A 17,592-nucleotide genomic window follows, 5' to 3' on the forward strand; every position below is an offset into this window, starting at 1 on the left:
CACAGGCGCGCGTGATGTGCGTCTGCGCTGAAATTCTAATCAGTTGCATATCTCATCGCTGCAAACTCATGGTGTAAATTTCACTTGATTCGGATGCTTCCTTCAGGGTGTTGCATTTACGGTGGCCAGCAGTGTAGTAACAAAATATGAACAGGCATCTGGTGCAAAACTTAATAGAACAAAGTCGGGGATTTTCAACATCGGCCGTGGAATTGGGACGCAACGCAAACGCTGGGTCTGTTACGCGAGCTTGTAACCATGAAATGTCTCGGCATAGATTTTAAAAGAAATATCAAGCACACTATTGCTGCGAATTATCGAAAATTACTTAACAGCATACGCGCCTCTGTACAAGCACATGGTATTAGGAAACTCGATGAACTTCAGAAAGTAATAGTGGCAAATGTATATATCACATCCAAAGTTAATTACGTAGCACAAGTTCTGCCACCACCTGCGCCTTTGTCGAAAAGTACCGCATCTGCACTAGGACATTTTGTCAGCCGCGGACATATTCCCAAAGTCAAATATGACATTCTGATGCTCCCTACGAAATGTGGTGGGTTAAATCTGACCGATATCAGCAAAAAAGCGCAAGCCTTATACCTTTCAACCACATACAAACAATGGAAAGAACGACGTGGCACCCTTGCTGCACATTTGTTAAATGAAATAGCTCGTGCTGCCGTCAGTGCACCTATAAATGTCCAACACATACCCAACGGACTATACCACTTGAAATATTTTTCAGTGGAATTCAGCTACATACAGGCAAGAATCCCTGAAAAAGACATCATGAAAGTGAAAGAACTTTACAATAACTTGATGAAAGACCAACCCAGAAACGACGTAGAACAAAAGTATCCTTGTTATAACTGGGAAACAATATGGCAAAATATTCACTGCCGGAACCTGCCAACGGATGTCAGATCGACCTGGTACTATGCTGTAAACAGGAAAATTACGACGAACTCTAAACTTCACTCTATTCGATTGGCTGAGTCACCGCTGTGTACATTATGTAATATACCAGATACCGAAGAGCATAGATTGTTGTGTGACAAGGTAAAAGACATACGGCTCTACATAAGACAAAAGAGCGTCAGCAGAACTACACCCAACGCCGTTACGCCTGATGAATTTTTAAACCCTGACAGTATGCCTTACCCTAAAACAAAACGAAACGCAATCAACTGGTTGAAAGGCCAAAAGATGCATTACATACTAACAAAAGAATCAAGCAATAGGGAGGACTTCTGGGTATAAATTACGACTGAGCACCAAAAGTTGATGTGTACTAAAAAGTACAAAGATAACTACGCAAATTTTTTAATTTTTTTTTTATTCGTGTCGGAAGCACCATGGATACAGGATTTAAAAAAAATAAATAGCACACAGAAAAAAATTAATTACAGCCATATGAATATATATATATATATATATATATATATATATATATATACAAATATGTGTGCACAGAAACAAAATGTTATAGGCATTTGGCCCATAAGCGGGCAACGTCGACAGCATTTGGGGTTGCCAACATCAGATCCTCTAAAGTGCAGGGTGAAGGACATTCAGGGCAGTTATACATGTGCTGGGTCGTCTGCACCTCTCCACAGTCGCAGGGCTTAGATGTAGTAGAATATCCCCACTTCAGAAGGTTATCTCTTGACCGTGCAGTGTTGGTGCGTAGCCTGTTTAGTGATCTCCAGACCACCCAGTCATCGTAACCTGGTGCCAATTCTTCCTTTGGTTCCATCCAGTGCCCTTCTCCCGACCGCTTCCATCTCTCCACCCTAGATCCAGGTTGGTCGCTAAAATCTTCGGTTGCTCTGAGAAAACTGCGTGTCTAGCGCATCCGTGAGCTTTGTCTCAACATCCTCAAAGGCGTCACCCTGTACGGCCATAGCACGGTCATCGGCGTAGATATAGTTTTCCGTACCAGCTGGCAGTAGTTGATCGTTGGTGTATATGTTAAAAAGTAAGGGTGCCAGTACGGTGCCCTGAGGGAGACCATTTTTCTGGGCCCGCCACCTGCTATGCATCCCTTGGAATTCCACAGAGAACCTACGGTTCTCTAACAGACTTCTAACTGTGGATGTGAATTTAAAGTCCCTGGTAATGGCATACAGCTTCTTCATTAGCAGATGTAAGTTGACGGTGTCATATGCGGCTGTCAAGTCTATAAAGGCGACACCGGTTATTTTCCTGTTCTCATAGCCGTCTTCAATCAGCTGCGTGAGGTTAATTACCTGAGATGTAGTGCTTTTCCCTGGGCGGAAACCTGCTTGTTGGGGGATTAGGTAGGGTTCTATGGCACTGGAGAGGCGATCCTGGAGTATTCTTTCAAAGATTTTAAAGATATGGCAGAGAAGTGATACGGGTCGGAAATTTCTGGGGTCATCAGCATTTTTGCCTGGTTTTAAAATGGCAATAACTTTAGCCTTCCTCCAGATTGTGGGAATCTGACATGTTTCCATGCAATTGTTAAACAGTTTCAGTAGCCATTGTTTAACGTTGGGACCAAAGTGTTTAATCTGTTCAACAAAAATCCCGTGCAGGCCCGGGGCCTTCCTTAGCTTGCATTTCACTATGGCTTTGTCCAGATCTGCCATTGTGAGAGGGGTGGTCAGAGTTGAATTTTCTTGGTGTTCAATCCTGTCTATTTTGGTCTCCGACTTCCTGATTTTGGTGTCGGGTTTCCCATTCTTGAGAAGCTGGTGGGCTATTTGGTCGGCTGTGACGGGAGCATGTCCTGGAGAGAAAGTCGGGTTATTGTTGAGACGTTTAAGGAGTGTCCAGGCTTTCTGACTGCTCCTTTTCATGTCCAATTCCCCTATTGTCTTCAGCCGTTTCTCTCTCTTGGTTTTAGCTAGTGACTCGGTTAGCTGCTAAATAAAACAATACTGTAACCAATAGAAGTATGTAATTTACATTATCCATTGAAGCATTTCGTATATTAGACGAATGCTTTGTGGTACAAGGTCGCACATCACGTAGCAAGAGGAGGACATCTAACAGCAATTAATCAGAGAAGATCATAAATATAAACCAGTTAAGCCTATATGTATATATTACTTTGTTTTGAGGGAAGCATACGACACAGTGGTGAAACTGGTATCTACCCTTTATTTAGTTTCTTTCTTTCATTCCTTCTTTTCACAGGAAGACATATTTATGTTATTTATGTGTAAAACCAAGCAGCAGAACCCTACTTTAATTCATTACCTTTCTGAAGAAGAGAATATTACTTATCAGCAATAATGAGTTTGCTTCTTTCCGTTTTTCCACGCACGAAGAAAGAAAGTTATAGTTGCAGTTACGTTTCCATAACAATTATGTGAAAGCCTTCTCAATGGAATTTACATTTATTTTTATTCAAGCCATGTTGCAAACAAAGGCAACAGAAGGGGCAAACTTTGCCCGCGAAAGGCAAAGGTCCCGAGTTCGAGTCTCGGTCCGGCATACAGTTTCAATCTGTCAGGAAGTTTCATATCAGCGCACACTCCGCTGCAGAGTGAAAATCTCAATCTGGAAACATCCCCCAGGCTGTGGTTAAGCCATGTCTCCGCAATATCCCTTCTTTCAGGAGTGCTAGTTCTGCAGGGTTCGCAGGAGAGCTTCTGTAAAGTTTGGAAGGTAGGAGACGAGGTACTGGCAGAAGTAAAGCTGTGAGGACGGGGCGTGAGTAGGTCAGTTGGTAGAGCACTTGCCCGCGAAAAGCAAAGGTCCCGAGTTCGAGTCTCGGTCCGGCACACAGTTTTAATCTGCCAGTAAGTTTCATTAATTGAATTTCTTGTCGTACTTCTTGATATATTGAGACGTTTAACATCGAAACTATTCACATTACTTATTTTGGCTCAAAAATGGCTCTGAGCACTATGGGACTTAACTTCTAAGGTCATCAGTCCCCTAGAACTTAGAACTACTTAAACCTAACTAACCTAAGGACATCACACACATCCATGCCCAAGGCAGGATTCGAACCTGCGACCGTAGCGGTCGCGCGGTTCCAGACTGTAGCGCCTAGAACCGCTCGGCCACAACGGCCGGCTTACTTATTTTGAGTTATAATGAAATGTAATAACGTGCGTCTACACATACAGACAGACAAAACATAAATGGTACAGGATTTAGTACGCATTTTGTTTTCACATTGTATCTCATGTTTTGTTTCACCGAGGTCGGACTTAAAAATATCTTTGGCCGCTTTTGAGTGTATCGGATAGCAATAGTAATATTTGGCGCTCTGCGCCAGAGCGGGTCACGTCATATCACACGACTTTTACGATTTCACTCAGTCATTCATTCTCTGGAGAACTTATTCAATAACATTCGCTCGATGGACACACATATGTTACAAATCCCAACATTTAGCCATATTATTTGTAATGCACAATCACATTTGCGACACTAAAGTAATATTTGAACATCAGTATCAACCTTGACAGCACAAAGGTTTACATTTACATCGTAAATGAAATGTAGTATGCAATGCGTCGGCTCTTAATTGCAAAACCTGGCACACGTGGTAACTGTCGATTACACAGCCCTCTATCACGAATGTGATAGAGTCGTTTGAGTAAACTGTGCATATTATTTGATATATAACCCAAATAAGCAATAAATATGGGAGGAGGAAGGGTTCCGATTTGCAAATACAACGTTGACCCACGCAGGAGGGAGTGTTTATCATACGACGTGTCGTTTTCGAGATATTTTAAAACAAACACAATACACTACTGGCCATTAAAATTGCTACAACACGAAGATGACGTGCTACAGACGCGAAATTTAACCGACAGGACGAAGATGCTGTGATGCAAATTATTAGCTTTTCATAGCATTCACACAAGGTTGGCAACGGTGGCGACACCTACAACGTGCTGACATGGGGAAAGTTTCCAACCGTTTTCTCATACACTAACAGCAGTTGACCGGCGTTGCTTGGTGAAACGTTGTTGTGATGCCTCGTGTAAGGAGGAGAAATGCGTACCATCACATTTCCGACTTTGATAAAAGTCGGATTGTAGCCTATCGCGATTGCGACACTGCTCCTCACGTTGGTCAACGTTCAATGACTGTTGCAGAATATGGAATCGGTGGGTTCACGAGGGTAACACGGAACGCCATGCTGGATCCCATTGCCCTCGAATCACTAGCAGTCGAGATGACAGGCATGTTATCCGCATGGCTGTAGCGGATCGTGCAGCCACGTCTCGATCCCTGAGTCAACAGATGGGGACGTTTGCAAGACAACAACCATCTGCACGAACAGTTCGACGACGTTTGCAGCAGCATGGAGACCATGGCTGCGGTTACCCTTGACGCTGCATCACAGACAGGAGCGCCTGTGATAGTGTACTCAGCGACGAACCTGGGTGCACGAATGGCAAAACGTCATTTTTTCGGATGAATCCAGATTCTGTTTGCAGCACCATGTTGGTCGCATCCGTGTTTGGCGACATCGCGGTGAACGCACATTGGAAGCGTGTATTCGACATCGCCGTAGTGCCGTATCACCCGGTGTGATGGTATGAGGTGCCATTGGTTACACGTCTCGGTCACCTCTTGTTCGCATTTACGGTACTTTGAACAGTGGACGTTACATTTCAGATGTGTTACGACCTGTGGCTCTACCCTTCATTCGATCCCTGCGAAACACTACATTTCAGCAGGATAATGCACGACCGCATGTTGCAGGTCCTGTACAGGACTTTCTGGATACAGAAAATGTTCGACTGCTGCCCCAGCCAGCACATTCTCCAGATCTCTCACCAATTGAAAATGTCTGGTCAACGGTGGCCGAGCAACTGGCTCGTCACAATACGCCAGTCACTACTCTTGATGAACTGTGGTATCGTGTTGAAGCTGCATGGGCAGCTGTACCTGTACACGCCATCCAAACTCTGTTTGACTCAATGCCCAGGCGTATGAAGGCTGTTATTACGGCCAGAGGTGGTTCTGGGCACTGATTTCTCAGTATCTATTCACCCAAATTGCGTGAAAATGTAATTACATGTCAGTTCCAGTATAATACATTTGCCCAATGAATACCCGTTTATCATCTGCATTTAGCTGTCTGAATGTCGACAACGCCACAGAAACTGCAGCCAACGCCTCGCTTTTCTCCTGCGACAATCTGTGGGACCGTGCGGTCCTTTTCATCAAGCGCAACCTCTACCAGGTGATGCGCACTCCTGGAGACCATATCCACGCACCCGGAAGCCATACGGCGTATCAGCGAGCTAATGGCACAAGAGGGAGAGACTTCTGAATCTGAACCTGAGCTCTGACAAGGGGAATATCAGACTCTTTAGGCAGGGGAACCTGTTGTCTGGATTTACCCTAAAAAGAGACCAACTTTTCCTCCCTATGACAACAGATATATAACCATGTGTGGCCTGAGATTCACCCCCTCTAGTTTCATAAATCAGCTGTACTACCCTTCCCAGTCCTGTTTAGGAGCTGGCCATGCCTAGTGAAACCCCATCTGTTGATAGTTCCGACGGGAATCAGAGAGACATGAGCAAAGTGGGCTGTCCTCAGAGCTGTCCCTAACCCCACATTGATTCGCCTCACAGCTCCACCAAGGTGCGGTCGATCATGACACCGGAACCGCTCAACAAAGTGTACGTTGGTGCCATGTATCAGGGAAGCTATCTTGCCCAAATCACCATCTATGTCATATGCCTCATCCTGGTCCAAACTGTTTCCCACCCCATCCACAATCACTACATGGTCTTCTTTTGTAAAGTCCTTACATAAAGACCCTAGGTCCTCTATCTGTTAATCACGGATTTTGATGAGTCTTAGGTGTTTGTAGAGGGACCGGCGCTGAGTTGCAGGCTAGTGGTTTTTAGAGCGACGGCGCCTAATTTAAAAGAAAACGGATGTTCAAGTTATACAGACGTTTCACAGTTGATGTTACACGCTTCTAGATGTTGTGGAGACATAGGTCAAGTTTTACTCAGGAACCTATGTCCAGAATCGTTATCCAGCGACGCTACACAGCGTCAGAGTCAGAGACTCCGGCGCCTGTAATTGTACCTTTGTACAGGGTGATACCGTGATGATGTTACAAACTTTCAGGGACAAATGTATCAGTTTGAGGTAAAGTTCCCTGAACCAGAACGAACGAGTCGAAGGGCATAAGCGAAAACCGTTTTGATACCTCTGACAATGGAATACATGCACTAGTACAGTTGTTGCTAAGATTGTGCGGTAGGAAACTTTCTGAGGCGGTAGTATGGACCAAAACAAGAGGAAAAGTCCGGTAAACATGATCTCTAAAATGCATACCTTAAGAGCTGTTAGCATTTATTCAATGGAGGAGATGTGTTTCACAGTAGCGAAGATGAACAAGTGATCATAGTTCCTCAGGTATGCATTACAGAACATATGTTTACTAGACATTTTTTCGTGTCTTGTCCATACTACCACACTACCACCCTGAAAGATGCCTACCCTACAATCTTAGCAACAGCAATACCAGTACATGTATTTCTCAATGAGTGATATCAGAATGATTTTAGCTTACAACTTACGACTTGTTCATTTCCGAGCCAGAAGCCTTCACTCAAATTTATACATTTGTCCTTCTCCATCATCCTTATGAGTTTGTAACATCATGACGGTATCATCTTTATTTATTTTATTTACACGTCAAATTCCGTAAGACTAAATTGAAGAGCAAATCTCCAAGGTCCTGGAACGTGTCAGTACATGAGATTACAATATAAAAGTAATAATAGATAAAAATAAAATATTTATGAACCCGAAAAAAGTCAAGCCATAACCTTAAGTAAACGCGAATAATAATACAACAAGAATCAGGTTTGGTTGTGTTTTAGAAACTGTAAAAACTGAGTCTTACTGTGATTTAGCATTAGTATAACTACAAGCTATGAACTTATGTCGTGAACTGCACTATTTGAAAGTGAGCCAATGTTGTACACACCATCGTTTACTACCAAGCTAGTGTCATCAGCCAACAAAAATATTTTAGTTATCTGTAATACAAGAGGGCACATCATTTATATAAATAAGATACAGGAGTGGCCCCAACACTGATCCCTGGGGCACTCCCCCATTTGACCATATCCCACTCAGACCCACTCTCAACACTGTGGATAATGACCTTTTGCTATCTGTGGCTCAAGTAAGAGGTGAACCAATTGTGAGCTACTCCCCGTTTTACGTAATTGTCCAACTTATGGAGTATATACATACATTTACAGGCGCTGGTGCCCATAATATTCACGCTCTGTAGCGTCACTGGATGACGTTTCTGAACATAGTTTCCTACGTAAAACTTGATCTACTAAGTCCCGTATGCAACCTGCAGAAGTGTGTAGCATTTATCGTTAAAACATCTTCTATGTACTTTGCGTACATGTATCGATGCTTCGATCACGCGGGAGTAGTGCAGTGCCTAAAGATTAAAAAAAATGTACATGGCTACCGTACTCGCAGTAAGGGCACAAATCCCGACTTTTTGCTTTCTTTTTGTTTCTTTTAGTACAGAATATCGCTAAATAGTAGGCGTATATCTTATTCTAGGTACAGGCGAATATATCCATCTCTAAATCTGATCTCGATTGTGTAATCAATACCGATGGAACCGGCCGTCAGTATCAATTGACGTACAATAGATCTCGTGCTGAGCAGGGAACGAAAACAGATTTGAAAAAGACTAGTCGTTCCATCAGAGTACAGCGCACTTGAACTGAAATGGCAAAAATATTCGTGTATGTTTTCTTATGAAAACAAGAACCGTCCGGAAAGATTGGTCTTATTGTCCAAAAAAGAGTTGACTCTAAGTCAGTAAAACCAGATGTGACCTGCACGAAATCACTGAAGTTCACTACAGAACTATACGAACAGTTTTTAACATGTGCCATTTCGGCTGTAGGTGTGACAAGAAAAATCTCTTCACCTTATTGGTTCGCGGGGAGGGCAGACTGATCAGACACATATGCTATCGAATTTTTGTAGACGAAAGAAAAGCCTGCAACACCACCATAACAATTATCCCAGAAAAATGTAGTCCACTTTACCAGAGACAAGTTAAAATTTTCACGAAAAAATTCAAACTGCCCCTGAGTTGCTGAAGGCTAATAGAGAAATCGCTTCGAGGGAAGATTGCATAAAAATACATGCTTCAATTCTGCTTCAGTTTAGCGCTTTCACAGGAATGATCAAATTACCGTCGTAAGTATCGAAGGTGGGCTAAGAGAGAACAGTCTTTCTGTACTGAAACATCCCTTGTCTTGTAGTGCTGCTTTTGGAAAATCCGTGTGCCTGCAACGCACTAGCTTTCATTAAACATGCATGATGCTTTACGAATTTGCGATCCTGTCGCTTCTACGGCAAATACCATCCGCAATTCAGTTCTGGCAAGTTCTGGAAGTGATGGCCAGTAAAACGATTCGGTAGTCTAATCTGCAACAAAAGTTATACATATTTGAAGACGGTTTGCTGTAATGGCTGATTTATTAATGAAACCAGAAAACCGGGCAATGCTTCGCAGTTGCTTTATACACTAATGGCCATTAAAATTGCTACTCCACAAAGTTGACGTGCTACAGACGCGAAATTTAACCGACGGGAAGAAGACGCTTTTCAGAGCATTTACACAAGGTTGGCGCCGGTGGCGACACCTACAACGTGCTGACATGAGGAAGGTTTCCAACCGATTACTCACACACAAACAGCAGTTGACCGGCGTTGCCTGGTGAAACGTTGTTGCGATGCCTCGTGTAAGGAGGACAAATGCGTACCATCACGTTTCCGAATTGTCGGATTGTAGCCTATCGCGATTACGGTTTATCGTATCGTGACATTACTCGCGTTGGTCGAGATCCAATGACTGTTAGCAGAACGTGGAATCGGTAGGTTCAGGAGGGTAATACGGAACGCCGTGCTGGATCCCAACGGCCTCGTATCACTAGCAGTCGAGATGACAGGCATCTTATCTACATGGCTGTAACGGATCTTGCAGCCACGTCTCGATCCCTGAGTGAACAGATGGGGACGTTTGCAAGACAACAACCATCTGCATGAAGAATTCGACGACGTTTGCAGCAGCATGGACTATCAACTCGGAGACCATGGCTGCGGTTACACTTGACGCTGCATCACAGCCAGGAGCGCCTGCGATGGTGTACTCAACGACGAACCTGGGTGCACGAATGGTAAAACGTCATTTTTTCGGATGAATCCAGGTTCTGTTTACAGCATCATGATGGTCGCATCCGTGTTTGGCGACATCACGGTGAACGAACATTGGAAGCGTGTATTCATCATCGCCATACTGGCGTATCACCCAGCGTGATGGTATTGGGTGGATCTTGTTCGCATTTACGGCACTTTGAACAGTGTACGTTACATTTCAGATGTGTTACGACCCGTGGCTCTACCCTTCATTCGATCCCTGCGAAACACTACATTTCAGCAGGATAATGCACGACCATGTTGCGGGTCCTGTACGGGCATTTCTGGATACAGAAAACTTTCGACTGCTGCCCTGGCCAGCACGTTCTCCAGATCTCTCACCAGCTGAAAACGTCTGGTCAATGGTGGCCGAGCGTCGTCACAATACGCCAGTCACTACACTTGATGAACTGTGGTGTCGCGTTGAAGCTGCATGGGCAGCTGTACCTGTACACGCCATCCAAGATCTGTTTGACTCAATGCTCAGGCGTATCAAGGCCGTTATTACGGCCAGAGGTGGTTGTTCTGGGCACTGATTTCTCAGGATCTATGCACCCAAATTGAGTGAAAATGTAATCACATGTCAGTTCTAGTGTAATATATTTGTCCAATGGATACCCGTTTATCATCTGCATTTGTTCTTGGTGTAGCAATTTCAATGGCCTGTAGTGTATACAGGGTGGTCCATCTGAAGTTTCAGATGAGATTATCGCGAAAACTATACATGGGATAAAAATAATGGTTTAGACAAGTCCGTAAGCTCAAAGGGGGACATCAAGTGATACTACAAGTGCCCCCCAGCCCCCACCTGCTTGGGTGGGGCAGGGGGCAACTTTTAAATCTTAAATGGAAACCCCCATTTTTCATTGCCGACTCGGATTCTCCATTAAAAAAGTAATCAAGTTTTGTCTGAAACTCTTTTTTAAACCATAGACAGATGGCACTGAAAGCGAGAAAAATTAAAATTGGGGAAGAACTCTGAGATGTTTATATTTTCCCACCTCCTCGTTGCAAATGTCTAGAGTGAAATGCCCAGTCGACGCTCTGTTGTTTTCACGTCAATTCTACCAACATTGCGAGTTGTTTAGTTCTCGGGGTTTTGTAAAACTCCCGGATTCATGTCTCGTCGCTGTGCAGCCTATGAAAAGGATTGCGGAAGACTCCCAAATAAATTCCAAAGTACAGTGCAGTTTTAATACCAATATATTTCCAGGACTCTATTTAATTTGCTGTAGTAATTTTATGTGCTATGTGCTACATTTCTTTCGATTAGTTACAGTATCAATGTCACATTTATATCATGTTTCTCACATAAGAACAATGTTAATCAGCAAAGCATCGTTTTAGAATTATATGTATACTGAAATAGTGGTTATTTTTGTATGTAGTTGGAAACAGGTCACTTTACAATTGGGCAGTTAGGACTGGTGTTTATCTTTAATGCTCTCCGAGGGGTTCTGATAGGTAGCAATGAGATACAGTAATATTTCAACTCCGATTTGTTAAGAATATTCCGAGAAGGACGCATCAAACGATACGAAATGTGCACCAATATTTTCATTACGCCAAATTAAGCCATTTTTTTACAAAATGTATCCTACCCGCTGCAGATTTTGATGGTTGGAGGTGGAATGGATTAAAATCTCGTTAGTGAACTCTTCACAACTGCATTCCTCACCCGACTGCGGCACTACAGTGGCTAAACTGTGAACTGTGGCTCAGAATAAAGGTCGGTGCAATGCGATCAGACGTCACTTCACTTTCAGATTGCGAACCGTAAACATCAACTGACGAAAGTAAATTATTCTTTAGCGACACATGGCTAACTATCCTCCTACAGAGACTGTTGGCCGGCCGGCGTGGCCGAGCGGTTCTAGGCGCTGCAGTCTGGAGCCGCAGGACAGCTACGGTCGCAGGTTCGAATCCTGCCTCGGGCATGGATGTGTGTGATGTCCTTAGGTTAGTTAGGTTTAAGTAGTTCTAAGTTCTAGGGGACTGATGGCCTTAGAAGTTAAGTCCCATAGCGCTCAGAGCCATTTTTTAGAGATTGTTGATTGATGTTAATTTTAGGTGAATACCATAACAATTACGCTGCAGCTGCGCAGTTGTATGCGGATCGTTTCCCAAACAGACGACATCCAAGCGAAAACATTATTCGAAATTACACTCAACGAACTCGAAATGGATACATGCACTGCCCACCTCGTCATCGCGAATACAATGAAAATGACGCGCGTACCGTCTCGCCTGTACGATCCCGAAATTAGTAGTCGTGCGGTTCAGAGACAAACCAGAATACCGGAATCAACTGTTTTGAGGATTATGAAGGCACATAATTATCATATGTATCATATCACACTGACACAGGGATTAACGCCAAAGATACGCAAAAACGCGTGCATTTCTGCCAATGGGCCTTGGAAATGATAAGAGGTGACAATGATTTTTTTAGTTACGTTATGTTCACGGATGAAGCTACATTCAAAAGTAGTGACGAATTAAATCGTCGTGATTGTCATTATTGGTCCCCTGTCAATCCACACTGACACAGACATGTTGACAATCAACACAAGTGGTCGTTAATTGTCTGGTGTGGAATTTTAAACGGTTATTTGATAGGACCGCATTTTTTTGACCGAAATGTTACTGGGGAATCTTATTTACAACTTTTCCGTGATGGTTTGTTGGAGCTAATGGAAGATGTTGATTTAGAAACTAGGCAACGAATGTGGTTGCAACGGGACGGATCAGTTCCCCATTATGCTGACAATGTGCAGAACGTTTTAAATTTACGGTACCGTGGTCGGTGGATAGGACGCGGCGGACCAATACAGAGCGGCTTCCACGTTCACCAGACCTAACATATCCTTATTTTTTCTTGTGGGGTTATTTAAAAAATGAAAGACAGCCCACAACCTGAAACGACATGGAGCAACGCATTCGAAGGGCGTATGCAGCCATACCACGGGATGTGCTGCTCAAAACCGTGCACAACTTTAGCAGACGATTGACTTTATGCATTGAAGCAAATGGGGATAATTTTGAACAATTTATTCGTGGCTAATGTCATTAACTAAGCACCCCAAATTGTGAAAGGCAAGGGGATTCGCAATAGTGAAGCACCCTAACATGTGAGAGGCAAGGCGACTTACACTAATGAAGCACCCCATGGGAACATAATTCTACTACGTCCATGTCGTTGTTCCTGGGTAACGCTTAAAGTACAAAAATAGCTTAATTTGGTGTAACGAAAGAATTAGTGCACATTTTTTTGTCGATTTGATGCGTCTTCCTCGGATAATTTTAAATGAATCATAGTTCTTCCCCAATTTTACATTTTTCTCGATTTCAGCACCATCTATCAAAGGTTTAAAAAAATGTTTCAGACAAAACATGATTACTTTTCTATGGACAACCCGAATCTGCAATAAAAAATGGGTGTTTCCATTTAAAATTTAGAAGTTGTCCCCCGCCCCACCCAAGGGGGCGGAGGCTGAAGGTCACGTGTAGTATCATTTGATGTCCCCATTTGAGCTGGCGAACTTGTCTTACCCACTACTTTTACCTCATGTATAGTTTTCGATATAATCTCATCCGAAACTTCAGATGCACCACCCATACATACATACATATATACACTCCTGGAAATTGAAATAACACCGTGAATTCATTGTCCCAGGAAGGGGAAACTTTATTGACACATTCCTGGGGTCAGATACATCACATGATCACACTGACAGATATATATATATATATATATATATATATATATATATATATATATATATATATATATATACACTCCTGCAAATCACATTGACACCGGTGTGTCAGACCCACCATACTTGCTCCGGACACTGCGAGAGGGCTGTACAAGCAATGATCACACGCACGGCACAGCGGACACACCAGGAACCGCGGTGTTGGCCGTCGAATGGCGCTAGCTGCGCAGCATTTGTGCACCGCCGCCGTCAGTGTCAGCCAGTTTGCCGTGGCATACGGAGCTCCATCGCAGTCTTTAACACTGGTAGCATGCCGCGACAGCGTGGACGTGATCCGTATGTGCAGTTGACGGACTTTGAGCGAGGGCGTATAGTGGGCATGCGGGAGGCCGGGTGGACGTACCGCCGAATTGCTCAACACGTGGGGCGTGAGGTCTCCACAGTACATCGATGTTGTCGCCAGTGGTCGGCGGAAGGTGCACGTGCCCGTCGACCTGGGACCGGACCGCAGCGACGCACGGGTGCACGCCAAGACCGTAGGATCCTACGCAGTGCCGTAGGGGACCGCACCGCCACTTCCCAGCAAATTAGGGACACTGTTGCTCCTGGGGTATCGGCGAGGACCATTCGCAACCGTCTCCATGAAGCTGGGCTACGGTCCCGCACACCGTTAGGCCGTCTTCCGCTCACGCCCCAACATCGTGCAGCCCGCCTCCAGTGGTGTCGTGACAGGCGTGAATGGAGGGACGAATGGAGACGTGTCGTCTTCAGCGATGAGAGTCGCTTCTGCCTTGGTGCCAATGATGGTCGTATGCGTGTTTGGCGCCGTGCAGGTGAGCGCCACAATCAGGACTGCATACGACCGAGGCACACAGGGCCAACACCCGGCATCATGGTGTGGGGAGCGATCTCCTACACTGGCCGTACACCACTGGTGATCGTCGAGGGGACACTGAATAGTGCACGGTACATCCAAACCGTCATCGAACCCATCGTTCTACCATTCCTAGACCGGCAAGGGAACTTGCTGTTCCAACAGGACAATGCACGTCCGCATGTATCCCGTGCCACCCAACGTGCTCTAGAAGGTGTAAGTCAACTACCCTGGCCAGCAAGATCTCCGGATCTGTCCCCCATCGAGCATGTTTGGGACTGGATGAAGCGTCGTCTCACGCGGTCTGCACGTCCAGCACGAACGCTGGTCCAACTGAGGCGCCAGGTGGAAATGGCATGGCAAGCCGTTCCACAGGACTACATCCAGCATCTCTACGATCGTCTCCATGGGAGAATAGCAGCCTGCATTGCTGCGAAAGGTGGATATACACTGTACTAGTGCCGACATTGTGCATGCTCTGTTGCCTGTGTCTATGTGCCTGTGGTTCTGTCAGTGTGATCATGTGATGTATCTGACCCCAGGAATGTGTCAATAAAGTTTCCCCTTCCTGGGACAATGAATTCACGGTGTTCTTATTTCAATTTCCAGGAGTATATATATATATATATATATATATATATATATATATATATGTGTGTGTGTGTGTGTGTGTGTGTGTGTGTGTGTGTGTGTGTGTGTGTATGCATGCTTTTCCCTTTAGGCTAACACATGATAATAAGGCTTCGGTGTTATTTAAATTTGAATTGTGTGTGTGTGTGTGTGTTTTTGTAGGGTTTGGAAACTGTATTTCATCACAGTATCATGATGCTCTGCTTTTCAGGACTCCACTCCAGCGTGTGGGAAGCGCCCAGGAAACCTACAGAGCCCCCAGGGGTCCTGAGGATCTGGCCAGTAGGCGCAGTCCAGGATTGGTGAGATCCAAATCCAGATCTCATTTGGATGGCCTTGACCTTACGGAGGGGCCCCAAAGTCCGAACGACTTAGGCTCAAGAGAAAAGTCTGAATCCAGTACTGCCGACTGGTTTGCCATGCGAATGACCAAAGCAACTGGAGCCAAGTCTGGTCCACTTTCTCCACACTCTCAGACACCAGCACAAGAATCACAATCCTCTGGCAAGTCTTCTTCAGCTGAGGACAGGCCAGAGACCAGTAATAAACCTGATCTAGATAATTATCCGTGGTGGTACGTACCATCTCAAAGACAGAAATATAAGACAGAGTCCAGTGAGTCTTCCAAGAAGTCAACATCAACTGGAGACAGAACAGCTAATGATGATTTACCGTGGTGGTATTAAATAGATGAAGACAAAAATATACAACACATTAGCAGGTTATTCCTCCATCCTCATTTGTTCCATAGTCTCAGATGCGATGCGAGGTAGCATTTTTTTCCATGAAACTGAATACATCTCTGGCTACTACTGTATAAAAAATAGTATTTGCCTGCTGCAACATTCCATCTCTGAAGACGAAAATGTGACGCCAAACTGGTGCTCAAAGTAAGCGCAGGCCACTTCCACACTTGTTCTAAATACGAAATGAGGAATTGTAGTCTTACCAGGCGCCACAACTTGTGAAACTGCCAGAGTTAAATAACAACCTCAGCTAGCAGATGTAAATCACCACAATTACACTCTCTTTAGAGGTACCTTCAGTTTCTACACATACAGATGCTCACGGCAGTATCAAACTACTTCTGCCCTAATTCAAAACTCAAAGCAGGTGCCACAGTCATTTGTAATGGCGTCGAATCACTGTAGAATTCAAAAGTCCAATAGCAAATCTACACAAGAAGATGAAGCCAGTAAACCATTTAAGTCTATAACTCCTTCCAAGTCACCTTCAATATGTGAATACGCAAACGAGTACGTTTATTCCATTTTAGCCATAGTCTCAGCTTTTGACATGCATGCCACAGTCTATTGCGGATTCGCCTCCAACTGAGGAGAGACCAGAGACTAGAATTTGGCCAGTAGATTAAAAGATTTCCATTTAAGAAACGTCTATTCTGTGAATAAAAAAACAGTATAGTTATTTATTTTTGCCTTTACACCAATTGTCTATGCATCTAATATTACAAATATCTTTGCACTACTCACTGTTTTTGTTTCAAATACCTGCTGCGCCACCTACTTCCGTTATTTTGTACTAACAGCAATAATTTCATTACCTCCCTGGTTTCTACTTAGTATGTCAGTTGTCTTTCAACCTTCTTACAGGCTCTCAGGCTTGTGTGGCACCAGCTGTGAAGAGAGCTTTTGGCAGCAGTGATTTCAATCGAAAAATGCCAATTCTACACAGATATCTTAATATTTCAAAATAAACCTGCAATGCTGAATTAACACTGTTTGTTTTTGCTTCTTATTAACGCCCAATTTTCTTCTGGCGTAATCTAAGTTTACCTAGATCATTAGGTGTTGGAGAAATACTACGTTTTAGTATATCCATAGTGGATGACGAACCGCGACTGTGATTTAAATTGGCTATTTATCTTGTAATAAATTGCCAGTACTACGTTTTTAAAGACAGGTCTAAAGTCACCCTAAATGACAGTGTGTTTTGTACCAGTATTAAAACAGAAATTTTACTCTAATAGGGTATAGTTAGAGTACGTTTTCGTTTTCCTAAACACTCAGTAACCACAGATACAAAATGTTACAATCTCCGTAGCGATGTGTAACTTACGCTGCGTCCAGTATGATCAAATAATGGAACAAAGTTACCCCAGTTGAGTGTAATTTTGTTACGTTTTCACTG

At 43.9% G+C, this 17,592-nt stretch overlaps 1 protein-coding gene across 1 annotated transcript in view; it reads left to right on the forward strand.

Annotated features, from left to right (window-relative positions):
• The window catches only part of LOC126106617 (speckle-type POZ protein-like B), a 74,101-nt gene extending 56,724 nt beyond the window's left edge, over positions 1-17,377 (forward strand). The window contains exon 3 of the mRNA XM_049912967.1: positions 15,656-17,377. Within this exon, the coding sequence (XP_049768924.1) occupies positions 15,656-16,130 (475 nt within the window). The 3' untranslated portion in view covers positions 16,131-17,377. The remainder of the gene's footprint in view (positions 1-15,655) is intronic.
• Positions 17,378-17,592: the final 215 nt, after the last annotated feature.

Source organism: Schistocerca cancellata, chromosome 10 (genome assembly GCF_023864275.1).
Source record: "Schistocerca cancellata isolate TAMUIC-IGC-003103 chromosome 10, iqSchCanc2.1, whole genome shotgun sequence".
Taxonomy (NCBI): Eukaryota; Metazoa; Arthropoda; class Insecta; order Orthoptera; family Acrididae; genus Schistocerca; species Schistocerca cancellata.